This window comes from Jaculus jaculus, chromosome 5 (assembly GCF_020740685.1).
Source record: "Jaculus jaculus isolate mJacJac1 chromosome 5, mJacJac1.mat.Y.cur, whole genome shotgun sequence".
Lineage (NCBI taxonomy): Eukaryota > Metazoa > Chordata > Mammalia > Rodentia > Dipodidae > Jaculus > Jaculus jaculus.
The window spans coordinates 41,118,484-41,136,844 of NC_059106.1; the positions used below are offsets into that span (position 1 = coordinate 41,118,484).

At 52.1% G+C, this 18,361-nt stretch overlaps 1 protein-coding gene across 2 annotated transcripts in view; it reads right to left on the bottom strand.

Annotated features, from left to right (window-relative positions):
• Acot7 (acyl-CoA thioesterase 7) overlaps positions 1-18,361 on the bottom strand; it is a 108,396-nt gene that overhangs the window by 7,746 nt on the left and 82,289 nt on the right. For both annotated transcript variants that reach the window (XM_004657693.3, XM_004657694.3), the window contains exon 8: positions 5,778-5,962. In XM_004657693.3, coding sequence (XP_004657750.1) covers positions 5,778-5,962 — 185 coding nt within the window. The remainder of the gene's footprint in view (positions 1-5,777; positions 5,963-18,361) is intronic.

Genomic DNA, 18,361 nt, shown 5'->3' on the forward strand with positions numbered 1-18,361 from the left:
CTCACAATGGCTCTTTTAGACATGAGTTATCTAGCCCCGGGGATGGTCCCTCATAGCCTATAGGAGACTGTGGCACTTTGGTCGTCCTGACACAGAGTACTTCCCCAAGTTTGAAGCCCTGACTCCCCACTTCCCTACCACAAGACAAGGATCCTGTATGGGAACCTTTCCTTCCTACATCTTGTGAGCAGGATATATGTCCCTCTTGCCATACTGGGCCAGGGACAGCAGCCTTCCTCTCAATCTTGGGGAGAGCTGTGGTCAAGAGACACAGCAGCCACCTCTGCCTCCTGTGGGGTGCATCTGGGGTCAGGCATGGGGTCCAGAGAAGGCAACTGACTGTCTTCAAAAACTCGGCCTCATCTATTCCTGAGCACAAGGGCCCCAGGGGCCTCTAGTGAGTATCGGCGACCACACTCACAAAGGGGTCTTAAGGAGAGCAATGGCATTTCTATGATGGCCCCAGCCAGGAACCGAGGCCCAAGACAGAAAGGGGCAGGCATCGCCAAGGGAGCCTCCTAACTGCCACTATAGAAGCACATCGCCAAGCCATGGTTCTGAGACCATGTCGCAGGCAACTCTGGACAGGGGTGCGCAGCTCTTCAGCCAGCCTCGGGCTGGGACAGCAGGGATGGCCACACATCACATAGTCTCCCGACTTGCTGGGGTGCACTGAGTAGTTACCTGTGTGCCCACTATGTGGGTGTGTCCACTAAAGCTGGGAGGTGAAGAGGCAGAATGAGTCGCACAGAGGCGGTGCTTTATTCCAGAGCCTTCCCAGTGCTATCGCTGTCTGTATTGAGCCCAGGCGGGGCAGACTCAACTAGAGAGGAACACTGTAGGGCTGAAATGTGCCCCAGCCTCTGTGGAGATTCCCGGAGGCCCACAGAGCTAAGCACATGCCCAGCTCAGTACCGGTAGGAAGATGACCGTGTTGGAAAGGTAATGTGCAGTGGATCTCAAGGTGGGTTCTGGGATCATCTAAGGGTGACGCAAAGTCCCCTGCACTGAGCAAGCACGACACAACTGGCACAGCAGATGGCAGCAAGCTGACAGGCTCTTGTCACCTCATAGGTTGTAGCTGTAGGTCCCACCTCAAGGTCACATCAGGTCACTGCCCTGTCCTGACAATCATCTTGTCAGGATGAGGATGACCCCTCCCAACTCTAGATTCACCACACACATGGGATGCAGACACACCCAAGGGGTGGGTGCTGGGTGAGAGCTCCAGCTGTCCACAGCAGCACCAAGGAACTGCACCACCTCCATTTCAGACCTCTCCACTCCTGCTTTCCCTAGGGGCATCATGCTGGCCTCAGCAGTTACCACCTTCCTAAGCAGACAGCAGCCTTGCTGAGCACAGCCTCCAAAGACCATTGGTGTGCATAGCGCTTGGTCCCCTTGAGTCTGTTTTGTCCCTGGTCCCTCCCTCCCTTACTCTCTCTACTTTCTAGTCTCCATGATGTGAGCAGCTCTGCCCCACCACCCCCCCTCTGCCGTGAGGCTCTGCCTCACCACAGGCCCAGAGCACTGGGGCCAAGCCATCACAGACTGACGCCTCTGAAATTGAGCCAAAACCTCTTTTCTTCTTTGTTTCCCTCAGGTATTTTGTCATAGCAATGAGGTGGCTAACATGTAGGTCTTGCAGTGGGTACTGGGCAGACCTGGCCCTCAATGCTGCCCTGGGGAATCTGCCAAGGCAGCACTTTACACCTGAGAAGATATGAAAGTACACTCCCCCACCCTCCCGAGGTAGGGTCTCACTCTAACCCGGGCTGACCTAAGTTCACTATGTAGTCTCAGGCTGCCCTCAAACTCACAGTGATCCTCCTGCCTCTAGTGCATGCATCACCATACCCAGCGAAAGTGCTCATTTTATTGTATCTTTGGTGAAGGTTCACTGGCTGCAAGTGACCCTCACTCTGGAAAGAGAGTGAAGATGGCTACAGCCTGGACTTCCTCAATGTCCGTGTTTTACCTAGAAAACACGTTCTGGTCACTTTAGGGATAATGACTGAGGCAGGCGCAGGTGTACATGGTCAGAGGTGAGGGTCATCAGCATGGGCTGAGACCCTCTGTGACAGGGCAGCTGGCACCAGGGCCAGCTCCTCTGCTCCATGTGTTCTAGGAACACGTGAACTAACCCTGCTTTGCAGGCCCTGCCTCTTCAGACCAGGCCAAGGCTGTTGTGCTTTCTGGTCAATACTTCACATCTTCCTGGGCGCTCAGGCTTTGGCAGCTTTGTCTGTGAGGACTGGGGAAAGTGCTGTCCACACGAAGGGCCACAGATGTCCTTGGCCCAACACTGTGTTCTCACTCTCCTGAGAACCGAAGGCACCTCACATATAACGTGGCTATTAAAAACTACCAAGAAGCCAGGCGTGGTGGTGCACGCCTTTAATCCCAGCACTCGGGAGGCAGAGGTAGAAGGATCACCATGAGTTCAAGGCCACCTTGAGACTACATAGTGAATTCCAGGTCAGCCTGGGCTAGAGTGAAACCCTACCTTGAAAAACCAAAAACAACAACAACAACAAAAAAACCTACCAAGTACAGGTATGCGGGGCCCAGGGAGGCACAATCCCGAGCCACCAAAGGTGGCTCCCCTGTTGTCCTCTCCCATGAGCCACTTTCCCAGCCCTGGTCAAGGTCAGAAAGCACTGCCACAGGGAAGCTGGGTTGTAGGAGGTCTGGGCCCAGCTTCCTCACAGGCTGGCCCATGCTAAGAGTTGACCAAGACCCGGTGATAGTTCTAGAGACCCCAATGCACAAGCCCTCCCTGTAGCAAGAATTCATCAGGAAACACCTCCACAGAGGAGCAAGGCTGCATTCCATGTCAGCTGGGCCCTGGGGAAGGAGCTAAAAATAGCTGAGAGGTTGAAGACGGCTGGCAATGGGGGTGGGGAGACCGGCGGGAGCGGGAGGGAAGGCACGCACACACATGTAGCTGTGTGCGGCCCACGTGTGCGCCGAGGCCTGGGACTCGTGCTCGCCTTGCCAGGCCCCAGGGGAGCCCTACGGGGCCTGACTAAATCTGTCTTGAGGAAGTCTGCTTTGCCCTCCCTGGCAGGGTATTCTATTCAACATCGGTGCCCAGCACACCTCAGTGAGGAAGCAAACAGCATCTTCGATGAACATCAAACAGCAGCCTGGGCCCCCAGGGCGCCGTCACATGTGGATTCCTGAACTCAGGGACAAAGCCACGATTCCCTTCACGCAGGCAGGCATCCTCGCCCTGACCTTGGCAGCCCCTACCTGCCCTTGTACCCCCTCTCTCTTGGGGTTAGTGTCTCCCTACACTCAGACAAGATGCACATTTCAAGAAAGGGACTCAGGACTACTCCTGGCTAGGTCCATGAAGCTCACAGTGCCAGCACCCCCAGGCCTCGACTACAGCCATTCTCCATGTGAGACTAGTGCCCTGCACCCCCATGCTGGGCTCCAAAGGGTAGGACACATGGGGTACAAAGCCCCTACTCTCAAGGCTTCTTCTGGCTATCATGCTGGGTTTCCACACTGCTGGAATCCAAGGAAGGGCTGCCCGAGTGCCCAGGGCAGCTGGATAGGCAGTGACTGTGCCCACCGCAGCCCCAGCCTCCTCTACGTCTAGAACCCATGACAAGGCCTGCTGCTGGACTTTGCCAAACAGCCTGGTCAAGATGCAGACCAGCCCAAGTACCAGGGCCCACCCCTGGCCTTTTGCTTATGCAGGTAGTCCTGGAGACCTCCAGCCTCTCAGCTGTATGGAAGAGGAAGGGGCTGGACCTCGGTTCTGGCCCTGGCCTGCATCCCTCCTCTGCCCCCAGCCTCACCTGCAGGTCCCTGGAGATTGCTTTTCCCTGCCTCAAGCCCTGTCTGGGCCTCTCTTCAAGCCCTTCCTCAAGAAGGAACTGACTGGGCTGGAGAGATGGCTTAGCGGTTAAATGTTTGCCTGTGAAGCCTAAAGACCCAGGTTCAAGGCTTGGTTCCCCAGGTCCCACGTTAGCCAGATGCACAACGGGGCGCACGTGTCTGGAGTTCGTTTGCAGAGGCTGGAAGCCCTGGCGCGCCCATTCTCTCTCTCTCCCTCTATCTGTCCTTCTCTCTGTGTCTGTCGCTCTCAAATAAATAAATAAAATTAAAAAAAATTTTTTTAAAAAAATAAAAAAAATTAAAAAAAAAAGAAGGAACTGACTACTTGCTGGCCAGTATCCTCCAGTCTCCCTGCTCTCTGCCCCATATGCCCTGTGCCACGCCCATGTTCATAGGCTGGTCACTCCTCTCTCCCTCTGAAGGAGGGCCCTGTGAACAGCAGCAGCAGGTCCTAACCCAGCTCACATGGCACATACTATCCCATCAATGCCGTACAGATGAGGAAACAGAGGCACAGCAAGTAAATGCCTAAAGTCATACGAGTGCCAAACATCAAGACCCATCCATGGGACTCCCCAACAGCGCACATCGTTTGAAGCAGTTAGAGGGGATGGGTGGAGGCTTTGGGATCTTTAGGGACTTGCAGTCTTCACTCAGGCTGTCCAACAACTGCTCTGACTGTTGAAATGAGCTGTGCTTCAATGCACAGGGCACAGCCTGCGCAGACACAGGATGTAGATTCAAGAGCTGGGGCAAGCTTGGTCTAGAGCAGTGGTTGAGAGGAAATGCTGAGGGACGCTACCCACAACCAACTCCATAGCAGTAGCACTGACCCCGGCCCCAGCAGGTACCACTGACCTGCCCCATAGCCTACAGAAGCCACACTGCCTGGAGGGGACAAACAATTGGCCTGACTTGCCAGAGCCTTCATGGCTTAACCTAACCAGGAGAAAGAGGAGGAAGACTGGGAGGCAAGGGTGGGAGGAGAGGGCTCTGCAGGTGGGCACTGTGGCCATGATGGCCAGAAAGTCCAGGAGAGGGAAGGGGTGGGTGACAGGAGCCTCAGCCTTAACCAAAGCTGAGCTGCCAGTGAGGCCGGCTCAGCCTTGCTCTGGCCTTGGGAGACTGCAGTCACAGTGCAGTTAATGGGCTTCCAGTTGGTGCCCCTGGGACTTTGGGGTGTAGATGTTCACAAGATGGTGGGGGCACAAACGTGGGGTGCAGAGGCCTTGCCAGACTTTGGCAGGCAGAGCTCAGACTGGTAGGGTCTGGGCTGCTGCTGGGCCCTGCTCTGCCTAGACACTGGTTCCTGCACCTTACCCTGTGGCAAGCAGGGAGTGCCAACTACCACCGGAGTTCTGAGGAGGTGTCCAGTCAGTAACAGGCACAAGGCACGGCCCACAAAGAATCAGGGCTGGCTTGACGGCCACAGGGCTTGAGGGCCAGCCATACCTGTGCGGGGGAGGCAGCGAGGCTCATGTCCACGCTGTCGTGGTCTCTGCACACCTGGCAGGGCCAAGCCCAGCAGAGGCCGCAGAGCTCAGGCCCCAGCCCTTAGTCCAGGAATCTGGCTTGCTCTGCATCAGGAGACACGCAAGCCACCAGGAAAGCCCACTCCTCTAGTCCCATTAGGCCCTCTGGTGGGTTGGAAGACACAAGGCTTGAGGTGCTGCTAAAACCCACCGCAGCACACGCACACAACGCCACAGACACCCGGACATCATTCTCACAGGTGACCTGTATCCCTAGGAGCCAGCGAAAGTGATGAGCTCCAAGTGGCTTCCCTGCGGCACAGTGTGCAGCTCACAGCACGTCTTCTCGGGGCTTTACCTGATCTGCCACAGCCCAAGATAAAGGCCCGGGGAATAGCCAGGCCTGGGCCCTGCTCTGACCCGGGACAGCATGGCACCTGAGGGGACACTCACCACAAGCTGCGGCACAGGCAGCGGCTTGCCCTCCTGGCTGAGGGACACGTAGGTGAAGAAGGCACTGGCGGCCCGGTAGCGCTTCTGCAAGTTGTCTACCACGGGGTCGGCGTCCACCAGGACCTCGATTTCCATGGACTTGTTGCTCGTGAAGGTCATGCGTCCAGAGATGGTGATGACGCAGCCTGCAAAGCACAGGGAGCCGTGAGCGTTAGGGAAGCGGATGCTGCCGTGGCCTCTACTCACAGGCCCGTCAGGGAGAAACCCGTGTTACTGAGGACAGTGAAGACACTGGGTTAGGTAACACAGGGGCAGTGACTACAGGGAGGTTACAATGACAAACTATTAGAACTATTAGTGATCCAGGTAAGCTACTGTCTCCTGAGCTGACATTCACTGCTGTCCTCAGGGATCCTGGTGGTCACTGGGTATAACCCAGCTGACACAGGTACCAGGGACAGATTCGACAGTGAGCTTGCTTAGTCCTGCCTTGTCCTTTGTGGTGCCCACTGGCCACACAGCTGCCCACTGCACTGTTCTGAGCATCACAGAAGAATATTCTGGAGCCTTTTGCTCTTCATGCTGTACCAAGTTGGCCTAGGTCTGCCTTGAGCCACCTTCTGTACCTCAGCCCATGCAGCCCCAGCAGCCACTGACCTGGCCTGGGGGTAGGGGTTCCATGAGCACTCATCAGGCTCCCTTTCTAATCCTGCTGAACCTTTGTCCTCTGAGGACCATCCCAGACTCGCTGCACCTCCATGCCAGCATGGCTTCAAAGATAACCTGTGGCATGGTCCTGAGTGTGCACCCCCACCTCACGGCCCTAAACCAACGTGTACTTTCCTCACCCCTGGGCACATGGCACTGTAGCCTGGTTGTTACTTTTGTATCTGGTGCCTCTTTCCTGCAACTACCAATCCTCTCACACAGGCCCCGCCACCGTCTGGTTGGCCCTCCCTGCCCTCAGCAGTCTCTGGTTCCAGGTGCTGAATGGACAAGAGGGAACCTGTCTTCCATTGGTCAGAGAGGAAAGGCAGTGCTCAGCCCCAGAGGCTGACATCTGACCACAGCTGTCACTACTGTCTATGTAACGGGCTATGGCTGTGTTGGCTATGGAGGCTTTAAGCAAAGGCTGGCACCTGCTGCCACCGCTTCTCTCAGATGGGTGGCCAGATTCCCCCAAGCTCATCCTTAGCATGGTCTCCTTCTGGGCCAAATGCTAGGAAGTCCTGCCCATGGGGCCTTGGGAGCTGCTTGGCAGGAATCAGTCCTGGGCCCAAGGGTCCTAGCTTCAAGACAGGTCCTGAGAGACACATTCAGATGCCCGAGAGAGAAAGAGAGAGAGAGAGAGAGAGGGAGCAAGACAATGAGGGCAGTAGGACTATTCTGTTAAGAGTACCAGAAAGTTCCATGCCACATTCAACTTCATACTTACAAGAGGGTGTTTCGTGATGGGCACGGCCACTTCTGGGAGGGAAGGAAGGAGCCAGGTGGTCAACGACATGTGGCCTGATGTGAGTTGTAATGTCCAGTCAAATGCAAGCATCTGATAAAAGTCACCCAACACACACCGTGGACACATGCCCCGGGCCAACTCCCCAGAGAGGTAAAGTTTCCATGCCGTCCCAAGTCTCGTAGCATCCGACTCCATCTCTAATGCCTAGCCAACAGACTTCCTACCAGTGCCCACACAGCACCAGGCCCATGAGGCCAGATTCAGGGATACCGCTTCCCCAGAGAGGAAGCCTCAAAGATCCAGGGCTACTACAAAGGGCCACTGAATAAAAGGCCATTCCTTGCACACTGATGGGGCAAATTCCAGGGTTCTCTGAACATGCCATGAATTCCAGATGACAACAGGAAGTGTACGCTTCTGTTGCCACCATGAAAAGTCACTCCCCACCACCAGTTGCTCGGTTTAATGCCTGACCATAAACATAAAGATGACCATAAGCCCAAAGAGGCTTAAAAAGCATGCAACATGGGGATCAATCACCCCACAGAAGTGGCAAATTTCTAGCCACATCCCAAACCTGGGCCTTTTTATCTTCCGCAGTCACATCACCATGCTACACGAGCCTCATGTCTGACAGGTTAGACAAAGGAAGTCACTGTGGAGATGGCACTTGACTGGTCACTGGCAAGTCTGAGACCAATTTGAAAGCCCAAGTTCAAAGACGAATCCTAAGTTCTAGCAATGGGGGAGATGCAAAGCCTCCAGGGGACTGGCACTATGAGTGTATGAGTGGGGACAGGCAGCCAACTTGGGAGGCCTCAACCTTTACTAATGCCTCTGCCCTAACCCTTACCTCCACACTCCACGACGGCCTTTCCATCCCAGACATCACTCCACCCCACTGTGAATTGGTTCGTTTACTCTTTATGTCCCTTCCCAGGGCATGTCCTCAAGACAGCCAGGTTCTTCTACTGCAGTCCTCTGTAACAGCCTTCATGTCCTATGCTGGCTAGTCTGTCCATCTGAAGGATGTCCATACATCCCTCCCATCCTGGAATGCCCACAGGGTAAGGGCAAGGTCCCAGTGATGTGCTGAGCCTCCATGCAGCCCCACAAGGGCAGTAGAGGGAGTTCAAACATGGACACTGGCCTATGGGGACCCAGCACTCTGGTAGCCCTCAGAGCCCAGGAAGCCAGGCTCTGCCAGTCCCCTGGAGTACACGCTCAACAGGCATGGTTGGAATGGGCAACTTGGGAGAATGGACAGTGGCCCCTTTCAAAGCTCTGCTGGCCAAGACTTCCTTGCAGACTCAATTCTGATGCCATCCTTTGAATGGCTGCCCTGGAGCCTCCTCACCTCTTACTTGTCTCCCTGTCTACTTCTCAGTACTGAGGAAAGACTCCTCAGAACAGGGCCTTTCTTCGCTCCCCACCATGCACCAAGTAAAAGACTGGCCAGGCACATGAAAATGAAGTGAGTGAGTCTGGGTTCAGAGTGGCCTGCGTGGCTGTGGGTAATTGTGGACACTGGACACTCAATGCCCAGCCCTATGGGAGGCTAGCACTGTAAGGAACAGGCTTCTGGAGACATCCTGGAATGGGGGAACCATGTCAGCCCCAATGACAACAGTAATGAGAGCAGCTCCTGCGCTCCATCCCTCCAGCATTGCCTGGCAGGGGTGTGTACCCTCCCAGCCCATCAGGGCAATTGCTTTGTGGAGTGACATGGGATTTTTCAAGGCCTGGGCAGGGCACAGAGACCAAGTGGCAGCTCAGCTCTTGGCGGGGGAGGGGGGGCAAGGTGGAGGTACACCCCTGAGGGCTGGACACGGAGCAGGCAGGCGTGGAAGTCTGCACCACGCCTCAGCAGCTTCATGTACAGACGGGCATCATGGCAGAGTACAAGTCTGCTTCTCAGAGAACACAGCACAGCAGATGACTCCTGCCCATGTCATTCTTTTTTGCAGTGGGCAATTAGCACTGACAAAATGTGAATTCTGGTGCCATTCAAATGAGGAAGATGGGCAACAGAGTTCCCATCTACAAACAAAACCCCAACCCTTTTTTTCCTGGGTTCTGGAGAATTAGTTGTATCAGATGTGACTAGACTGCATACAGTGGACCCTTTAGAAAGCCTCTGGCTGGGACACAGCTCATTGGGTCTCACACAAGACCAAGATGTAGGGATGAAGCCATAGTCATGGAAAACCACAAGACATGCAGCACTCTCTGGACCACATGTGGCACACATCTGGTGGAAGGCTGGGATACACCAGCCAGACTCACTGCCGCTTCTGCTCCTTCGGCTGACTTTCAAACCTCAGCACCCAATGGCCACAGATGAAGAGAACTGAGACCAAACAGGGAACGGCTAAGGGCTGACAGCTCTTCCCTCTTCCAAGGTCCCTGCAGGAGGCCTAATCACCAGGCTTAGAAGGACTGACAGGGCAGCAGAAGGCCGAGCTCATGAGTGGGCTGCCACCCAAACTACTGAGGACTCAGAAGAACAGCAGCCCCCAAGGACAGCCACAGCCCAGGCCCTGACCTGCAGAACTGTGGTCTCTGACAGCAAAAGGATTTTGCAGATTCTACCAGGCAAAGGAAGCTGGGAAAGGAGGGTGGCCTGGGTTCTGCATGTGGGCCTGATGTGCTCAGAAGTGGTGATGCAAGTGAAGATGGAAGCAGACAGGACAGCTGGGGTACAGGGACAATGGTGCCTCACCCAGCTCTAGGGATGGAGGGCATGCAAAGGGTGCCAGCAGCCTCAAACAGCAGGAAAAGGCAGAGAGATGGATTGTCCCTGAGCCCCCAGGAAGAGCTGGCCCGGAACACCTTGATCTTAGCCCCTTGAGACTAGAAGGCCTCAGCCAGAAAGTTTGCTAATTTCTTTTTTTTTTTTAATTTTTTGGTTTATTTTTATTTATTTATTTGAAAGTGACGGGGGGGAGGGAGGGGGGAGGGAGGGAGATGGGGAGGGAGAGATGGAGTGAGAGAATGGGCGCGCCAGGCCCTCCAGCCACTGCAAACAAACTCCAGATGCATGCGCCCCCTTGTACATCTGGCTAATGTGGATCCTGGGGAATCGAGCCTCAACCTGGGGTCCTTAGGCTTCACAGGCAAGCACTTAACTGCTAAGCCATCATCTTTCCAGCCCCCTGGTACTTATTTATTTTGTGTGTGTGTTTTCCAGGTAGGGTCTTGCTCTAGCCCAGGCTAACCTGGAATTCACTATGTAGCCTCATGGTGGCCTCAAACTCAAGGTGATCCTCCTACTTCTGCTGAGTGCTGGGATTAAAGACGTGTGCTACCACACCTGGCTCCCCTTTTTTTTTTTTTTAAAGGGGTCTCATCATGTTGCATAGGCTGGCCTTGAACTCTTGGACTCAAGCAATCCAACTGTCAGCTTTATGAGTAGCCAAGATTAGAGGTGTATACTACCATGCCCAGACTGAGTAACAATTTTTTTTTTTTTTAAATACTAGGGAGAGAGAATGAGAGAGGGAAAAAGAAAATCATGACGATACTCCAGGGCCTCTTGCCACACAAATGAACTTCAGATACATGCATCACTTTGTGCATCTGGCTTTACATGGGTGCTGGAGAATTGAACCCACATCATCAGGCTTTGCAAACAAGTGCCTTTAACCTTCCCAGCACTTGAACAGTATTTTAAAATTCATTTTTATTATTTTATATTTTGGTTTGTCAAGGTAGGATCTCACCCTAACCCAAGCTAACCTGGAACTCAGAGCACTTCTCATACCTTTGTCTCCCAAGTGTTGGATATTTTTATTTTTACTACTACTACTACTATTTATTATTATTTATTTTTTCAAGGTAGGGTCTCACTCTAGCCCAGGCTGACCTGGAATTCACTATGTAGTACTATGTAGTGTCAGGCTGGTCTTGAACTCAGAGTGATCCTCCTACCTTTGCCTCCAGAGTTCTGGGATTAAAGGCGTGTGTCACCATGCCTGGCTATTTTTATTTTTTTATAATGTATTTTTTTAAAAATTTGTTTATTTTTATTTATTTATTTGAAAGTAACAGAGAAAGAGGTAGAGAGAGAGAGAGAGAGAGAGAGAAAGAGAGAGAATGGGCACACCAGGGCCTCCAGCCACTGCAAATGAACTCCAGACGTGTGCGCCCCCTTGTGCATCTGGCTAACATGGGTCCTGGGGAACTGAGCCTCGAACCGGGGTCCTTAGGCTTCGTAAGCAAGCTCTTAAGCGCTAAGCCATCTCTCCAGCCCAATAATATTTTTTTTAAAGAAAATAAAATATATTTTCCAATATGTTTTATTTACTTATTTGAGAGAAAGAGGAAGGGAGTGCTGCTTCTTGAGTGCTGGTCTACTGTACTCTCTACCATAAAAAACAATATTTTGGGGGGGATACTCACCTCAAGTCTCGTTCCTATCTCTATATTTTAAAATTTATTTTTATTTTTGGCTTTTCAAGTAGGGTCTCATTTCTAGCCCAGACTGACCTGGAATTCACTATGTAGTCTCAGGGTGGCCTTGAACTCACAGTGATCCTCCTACCTCTGCCTCCCGAGTGCTGGGATTAAAGGCGTGTGCTACCACAGCAGCTTTTAAATTTTAAATTTTTTAAAAAAATTTTTAATTTTTATTTTATTTATTTATTTTTTTAGATAGACAGTTTCTTATTTGAAAGAAAGAGGCAGATGGAGAGAGTGAGGGAGAAAGAATGGGCCCATCAGGGTCTCTAGCCACTGCAAATAAACTCCAGACATATGCACTACCTTGTGCATCTGGCTTTACTTGGGTATTGAGGAATCAAACCTGGGTCCTTTGGCTTTGCAGGCAAGTGCTTTAACTGCTAAACCATCTCTCTAATCCTATCTTGTAGGAGAGATGTTTAGCGGTTAAGGCACTTGCCTGCAAGACCAAAGGATCCAGATCTGATTCAACCCAGGTTTGATTCTCCAGGACCCATGTAAGCCAGATACACAAGGTGGCACATGCATCTGGAGTTCACTTGCAGTGGCTAGAGGCTCTGGAGCACCCATTTTCTCTCAAATAAAAAATAGAAAGAAAGAAAGAAAGAAAGGAAGAAAGAAAGAAAGAAAGAAAGAAAGAAAGAAAGAAAGAAAGAAAGAAAGAAAGAAAGAAAGAACACACACATGAAGGAGGACATCTGACATCTACCTCTGGCCTTCATGCATACCCATGCACATGTGATCACACAAATATGAACATACACACATCACACACATATATACTTGCCAAACACTATCTAGAGCTTAACAAAATTGCCAGAAAAAGCAAGAGATGGCTACTGGTCCTGCTAGAAGCAGTTGGGTACATGTGTCCCACCTCCCACCCGGCACGGCAGTTCCTGTTGCTAGGGACACATTTCTGTTGTCCTGTAGGTTTGTCAGCCTCTTATTTGGTGGCTCAACTGTCTGGTTCTTATTTGCTCTTGTGAGTTCCCAAAGAGCAGAAATGCCTCAGTCTGGAATCTATGCCCCTGGGTAGGACAGATGGGCAGAGGCAGCTCATGAGAGGGCTCCAACCCCATGCCGGGTTGGCTTGAAGGGTCATCAAAGCCTCAGGGTGGCTGGGAACCACCTAGCCAATGCTATCACATGGCACCTGGGCCAGCCATGATCAAAATGACAGGTATCTGGGACTGACAGCTGTATGACTGAATATTCTAGACAATAAAACATTCTACATCTGCACTGCCCCATTTAGTCACAAGCCACATGTAGTTTTGAGCACCTGAAAGAGGACAGGGCTGGTACAACCTAGTAATCACACTTTTAATTCACTCTCTCTCTTGGGCTGGTGATGGCTTAGCAGTCAAAAGCACTTGCTTGCAAAGCCTGCTGGCCTGGGGTTCAATTCCCAGTATCCATGTAAAGCCAGATGCACAAAGTTTCACATTTACAGTGGCAGGAGGCCCTGGAATACCCATTCTCCCTTTCTCTCACAAATAAATACAATTTTTTTCTTAATTTTTATTAACGTCTTCTATGATTATAAAAAATATCCCATGGTAATACCCTCCCCCCCCAATATTTTTTTTTATTTAAAAAATTCTCTCTTGCAAGCCTGGTGTGGTGGTGCACGCCTTTAATCCCAGCCCTTGGGAGGCATAGGTAGGAGGGTCACTGTGAGTTCAAAGCTACCCTGAGACTACACACTGAATTCCAGGTCAGCCTGAGCTGACTCTACCTCAGGGAAAAAAAAAAAAAAAAAATCTCTCTTGGGCTGGAGAGATGGCTTAGCAGTTAAGGTGTTTTGCCTGCAAAGCCAAATAATACCAGTTCAACTCTCCAGGACCCACATATGCCAGTTGCACAAGGGGTGCATACATCTGCAGTTTGTTTGCAGTGGCTGGAGGCCCTGGCACACCCATTCTCTTCTCCCCATCCTGCCTCTTTCTCTCAAATAAACAAAATATGTATTTTAAAAAATTCTCTCAGCCGGGTGTGGTGGTGCACGCCTTTAATTCTAGTACTTGGGAGGCAGAGGTAGGAGGACTGCCGTGAGTTTGAGGCCACCTGAGATTACATAGTAAATTCCAGGTCAGCCTGAGCTAGAGTGAAACCCTATCTCAAAATACATAAATAAATACAAATAATTAAATAAATAAATAAATAAAAATTCTCAGCCGGGCGTGGTGGCACGCCTTTAATGCCAGCACTTGGGAGGCAAAGGTAGGAGGATTGCCATGAGTTCAAGGCAACCCTGAGACTCCATAGTGAATTCCAGGTCAGTCTAGGCTAGAGTGAGACCCTACCTCAAAAACAACAAAAATCTCTTTCCTGGTATGGTGATACACACATTTAATTCCAGCAAGACGTAGGAGGATTGCTGTGAGTTCAAGGCCAGCATGGGACTACACAGTGAGTTCCAGGTCAGTCTGGGCTAGAATGAGGCCCTACCTCAAAAAAAAAAAAAAAATCTCTCTCACACACAGGATTTCAGTATGTAACCCTGCCTCAGTCTACCCCTCTCTTTTTTCTCCTATGATCTCACTATGTTGTGCAGGCTACGCCAGGACTCCTACGTTTAGGCACTCCACCTCCCAAGGTACGGGGAGTGAATTCATGCCACTGTGCCAGCTTTATTTTTACTTTCTTCAATTATACTTTGAACATGAGTGCCCAGGGGTGCTTTGGAGGGTAGCGCACTGGTGGCTCCTGCAGGCAAAGCACAGAGCCACTGGGAGACCAAGGTAGGTACCTGCTTCTGACAGTCCTCAATTCAGCAGGAAAGATGCTGGGTGAAGGCTGAGGGCACAGCCAGAGCGGTAGCTCCCTTCGACTCATTCTGCTAACGACAGAAGCCCAGCCCGAGGTCTGCATTGTGCCTCAGAGGGCAGAAGTTCCTACCCAAACATGGGGCCACACAGGGCAAGCACCGAAGGCGGACAGCGCGGCATTTTACCTGTGGGGGTGACACTTCACCACCTGTGTGGCTTCTCTCCCTGCCCTGGATGCCCGGAAGTGCCTCATAGGGCCATCAGAAACACCAGAGCCCTGGGGCCATGGGCACCTTCCTTAACCTCCCAAGCTGCAGTTTCCGGACCAAAAACCCAGGCCTCATTGAGCCCTTGTCTCGTCAGGCTCAGGGAGATCGCAGTTTAGGGCTCAGCACCAAGCCTGGCGCTGACGTGAGCAGCCCTGGTTAGAGGAAAACATATTGAGTGAACCTGGCCTGCCAATGACGGCAGTCGCCCACTTTGAAAAGCCATGGCTTGCCTCGGGTGGCACAGCCCGCAAGGCTGGCAAGTGCCCCAGCCAACACCCCCGCAGACAGCGATGCTGCTGAGGCAGCGGCAGCTACGTTGCAGCAATATGCCAGAGATTTTGGGAAAGAAAACAAAATAATAAAAAATAGCTGTTACCAAGCCTAAGCGGTGGCCAAGTGTTTCAAAGTTTATGAACAGCTTGGCGTTTGTGCAGAGAGCCGGGCACAGAACGTCAAGAAAGCACGGGAACGGTGAACTAATGCTGGCACTGCATACGTGACGCCCCTACAGTCTCTCAGAAGGTTCCTGCTCCCACCTCCTAGTCTGGGACATGGGTTAACCACGGGAAAAGTGCAGCTTCAGGTTTCCCTACCTAGCAGTTCCCAAGCACCTCTTCAAGGGGACTGGTTTTCCTCTAACGTTTTCCTAACAGCTGCCTTTTGTGAACTGAGGAGAGAAAATGATGCAACTAGTGATCTGTGAGCACAGTCACATAGCTGGGCATCATCTGCCTTACCAATGAAGCTTTGCCGCCCACTGGCAGGCTTTCTGTGCTTTTGTACTGTCCTGGGATCCTTACCACACCCATGCTTGGAGGTTGCAGGTCCTCTTAAGCATAGGCCCTGGCCCATCATGGTCCCCACAGATGCCAGCATCAATGCTGGCACTGGCACTGGCACAGGGACCCTTGCTGGGCCACAGAGTCAGTATCAGTAACCGCAGTGCATCCATGGATGAAGTAGGTCTTCTTTTATCCCTGTGGACTTTAACTTGGCCCACACCTGTCAGCACATACAGGTAGCAGCCTGCCCTCATGGACTTGGCATAGCACACCGAGGGGCTTGTGCTGAATGGGGTAGCACAGGGAGTCAGAGTGAGAGTGGCATGAAGCTGGGCCCTCTGTGCTCAAGGCATGAGAGAGGTGAGTCCTGAAAGGACCAAGTTCATGACCAGTGCATCTGCTGCCCTGCTATAAAGGCTGCGGACTCGTATGGGGCCTCTGGATCCTGGGAACTGGCCCATGTTCCTAAGACTGGGTGCAGACAATTGTCCTCAGTAATACTCCTTCTGGCTAAAACTCCAAGTTCTCTTCCAACCTTCTAGCTTTCTGGGTGACACCCTGCTGGTGTGACAGTCAAGTGAGGCCAGCCCAGTGGCCTGGCACAAGACCAATGCCAAAGCAAGGACATGCAAGGGTGGGCTTGTCGGCAACTTTATTTTTTTCTGTGCACATATGTGAGTGCGTGTGGAGACCAGAGGGAAATGTGTAGATGTGGGGTACCTTCCTCGGTCACTCTCTACCTTTCCCGCCCCCCTCCCAGGTAGGGTCTCACTCTGGCCCAGACTGACCTGGAATTAATTATATAGTCTCATAGTCTCAGGGTGGGCTCAAACCCATGGCGATGCTCCTACCTCTGCCTCCCGAGTACTGGGATTAAAGGTGTGTGCCACCATGTCCAGCTCTCTACTTTTCAATTTAATTTTAATTAATTTATTTTTTCAAGGTAGGATCTCGCTCTAGCTCAGGCTGACCTGCAATTCTCCCTGTAGTCTCATGATGATCCTCCTACCTGGGCCTCCCAAGTGCTGGGATTAAAGGCATGCACCACCACACCTGGCCTTTTGCAAGGTGGGGTCCTGCTCTATCCCATGTTGACCTGGAACACACTCTGTAGCTGTAGTCTCAGGCTGGCCTTGAACTCACCACAATCCTACCTCTGCCTCCTGAGTGCTGGGGTTAAAGGCGTGTGCCACCACGCCCAGTTCCACCTTACTTTCTTTTTGTTGTCAATTTTTTATTTGAGAGCAACAGACACAAAAAGAGGCAGAGAGAGAGAATGGGCATGTCAGGGCCTCCAGACACTGCAAACGAACTCCAGGTGCATACACCACCTTATACATCTGGCTTACGTGAGTACTGGGGAATCGAGCCTCAAAGCAGGGTCCTTAGGCTTCACAGGCAAGCACTTAACCACTAAGCTGTCTCTCCAGCCCCCAGTTCCACCTTGCTTTTTGAGATAGTCTCACATTGAACTTAAAGAGTCCACTAATTGAACTATACAAGGTAGACAGCAGACCTCTGAGATCTTCCTGTCTCTGCCTCCCCAGCGCTAGCATTTCAGATGCACTCCCCAGGCCTGGTTTTCACACAGGTGCTGGGGATAGGAGCTCAGGCACTCATGCTTGCACAACAACGACCTCCAGTGGGCTACCTCCTCGGCCCCTCTTCTGCAGTTTTACAAGAGGTGGAATGGAGGTATCACAGAGCCGTCCTATAAGCATCCTTTGGAAAGAAACCCAGGGGGAAGACGGGCTATGGCTGGGGAGGCAGGGACTGGAACATATGGCCGACAATGTCAAGGAACTCCTGGGGCCACCAGAGGCAGGGTATATGCAGGGAACGTGGCTCTGTTGCCGCCATTCAGACAGCAAGCCTCCAGAATCAAAAGAGAAGGTATTTTTGAGCATCTGATTCTGCAGTCCCAGGGAACGAACAATGCCATTTGTCACAGCACAGAGCCCATGGGTGCCAGGCCCATCTGCCAGGCAAGGTTTTGTGGCCACCAGAACTTTCCTAGGCTTGGCAGAGGCCACTTCACCTTATGCAAGGTAAGGTGTGTGTGCCACCTCTGCTGAGGACGTGACAAATCTGTCCCTCGTGGCCTCCTGCATGTTACAGCTGAGGCATGAGGTTAAGAGGAAGGCACAGAGACATTGGCACAAAAGGTGCCTTGAGAGTTTAAGGTGACCTTGGCAAAGTCATACTGAAAACCAAAACAAATGTTAACCCCCATTTCTTCACAGCTGTTGACACAGCAGGACAGTGTGTCACCTGGACCCCAGAGCCAGCAGGGACTTGCCCGCCTCGCCCTGCACCTTCTACACAGAAGCAATATGCAGGAGTCTGAAGTGACAGTGCTCTGTGTCCTGCAAACAAAGACAAACTGTCACAACCCTGTGTGCAACACAGACCTAGCCAGTGCCATCTGGAGAGACATGGGTCCCTGGAACCTCTTAGAGGGCTCCTTTGCAGAAGGACGCAGGTTGGGCTCACAGGTGACATTCCTCTGGAAACAACAAACAAGGTGTGACCGCATATAATGGCCTGAGGACACCAACACACTAGGCCAGACTCCTTAAGTGCTATTTCAGTATGGACTGAACTCCTTCATATCCCAAGCAAGGTGTTACTCCAGCAAATAGCCCTATCCTGCTATTCCCTGTAGGGAGCTAAACATCTCTTTCAGGGGTCCCTAAACCAGGAGGCTGAATAGGCCAACACCAGTGGCCAAGACTGTGGCAGCACCACGGGCAAGGCCTCTAGACTAGTTCCCCCATCACAGCTCTTCAGCTGCCGAGACCAGGCCAGACCCCACACCAGACCACAAGCAGCTCCCCTCATT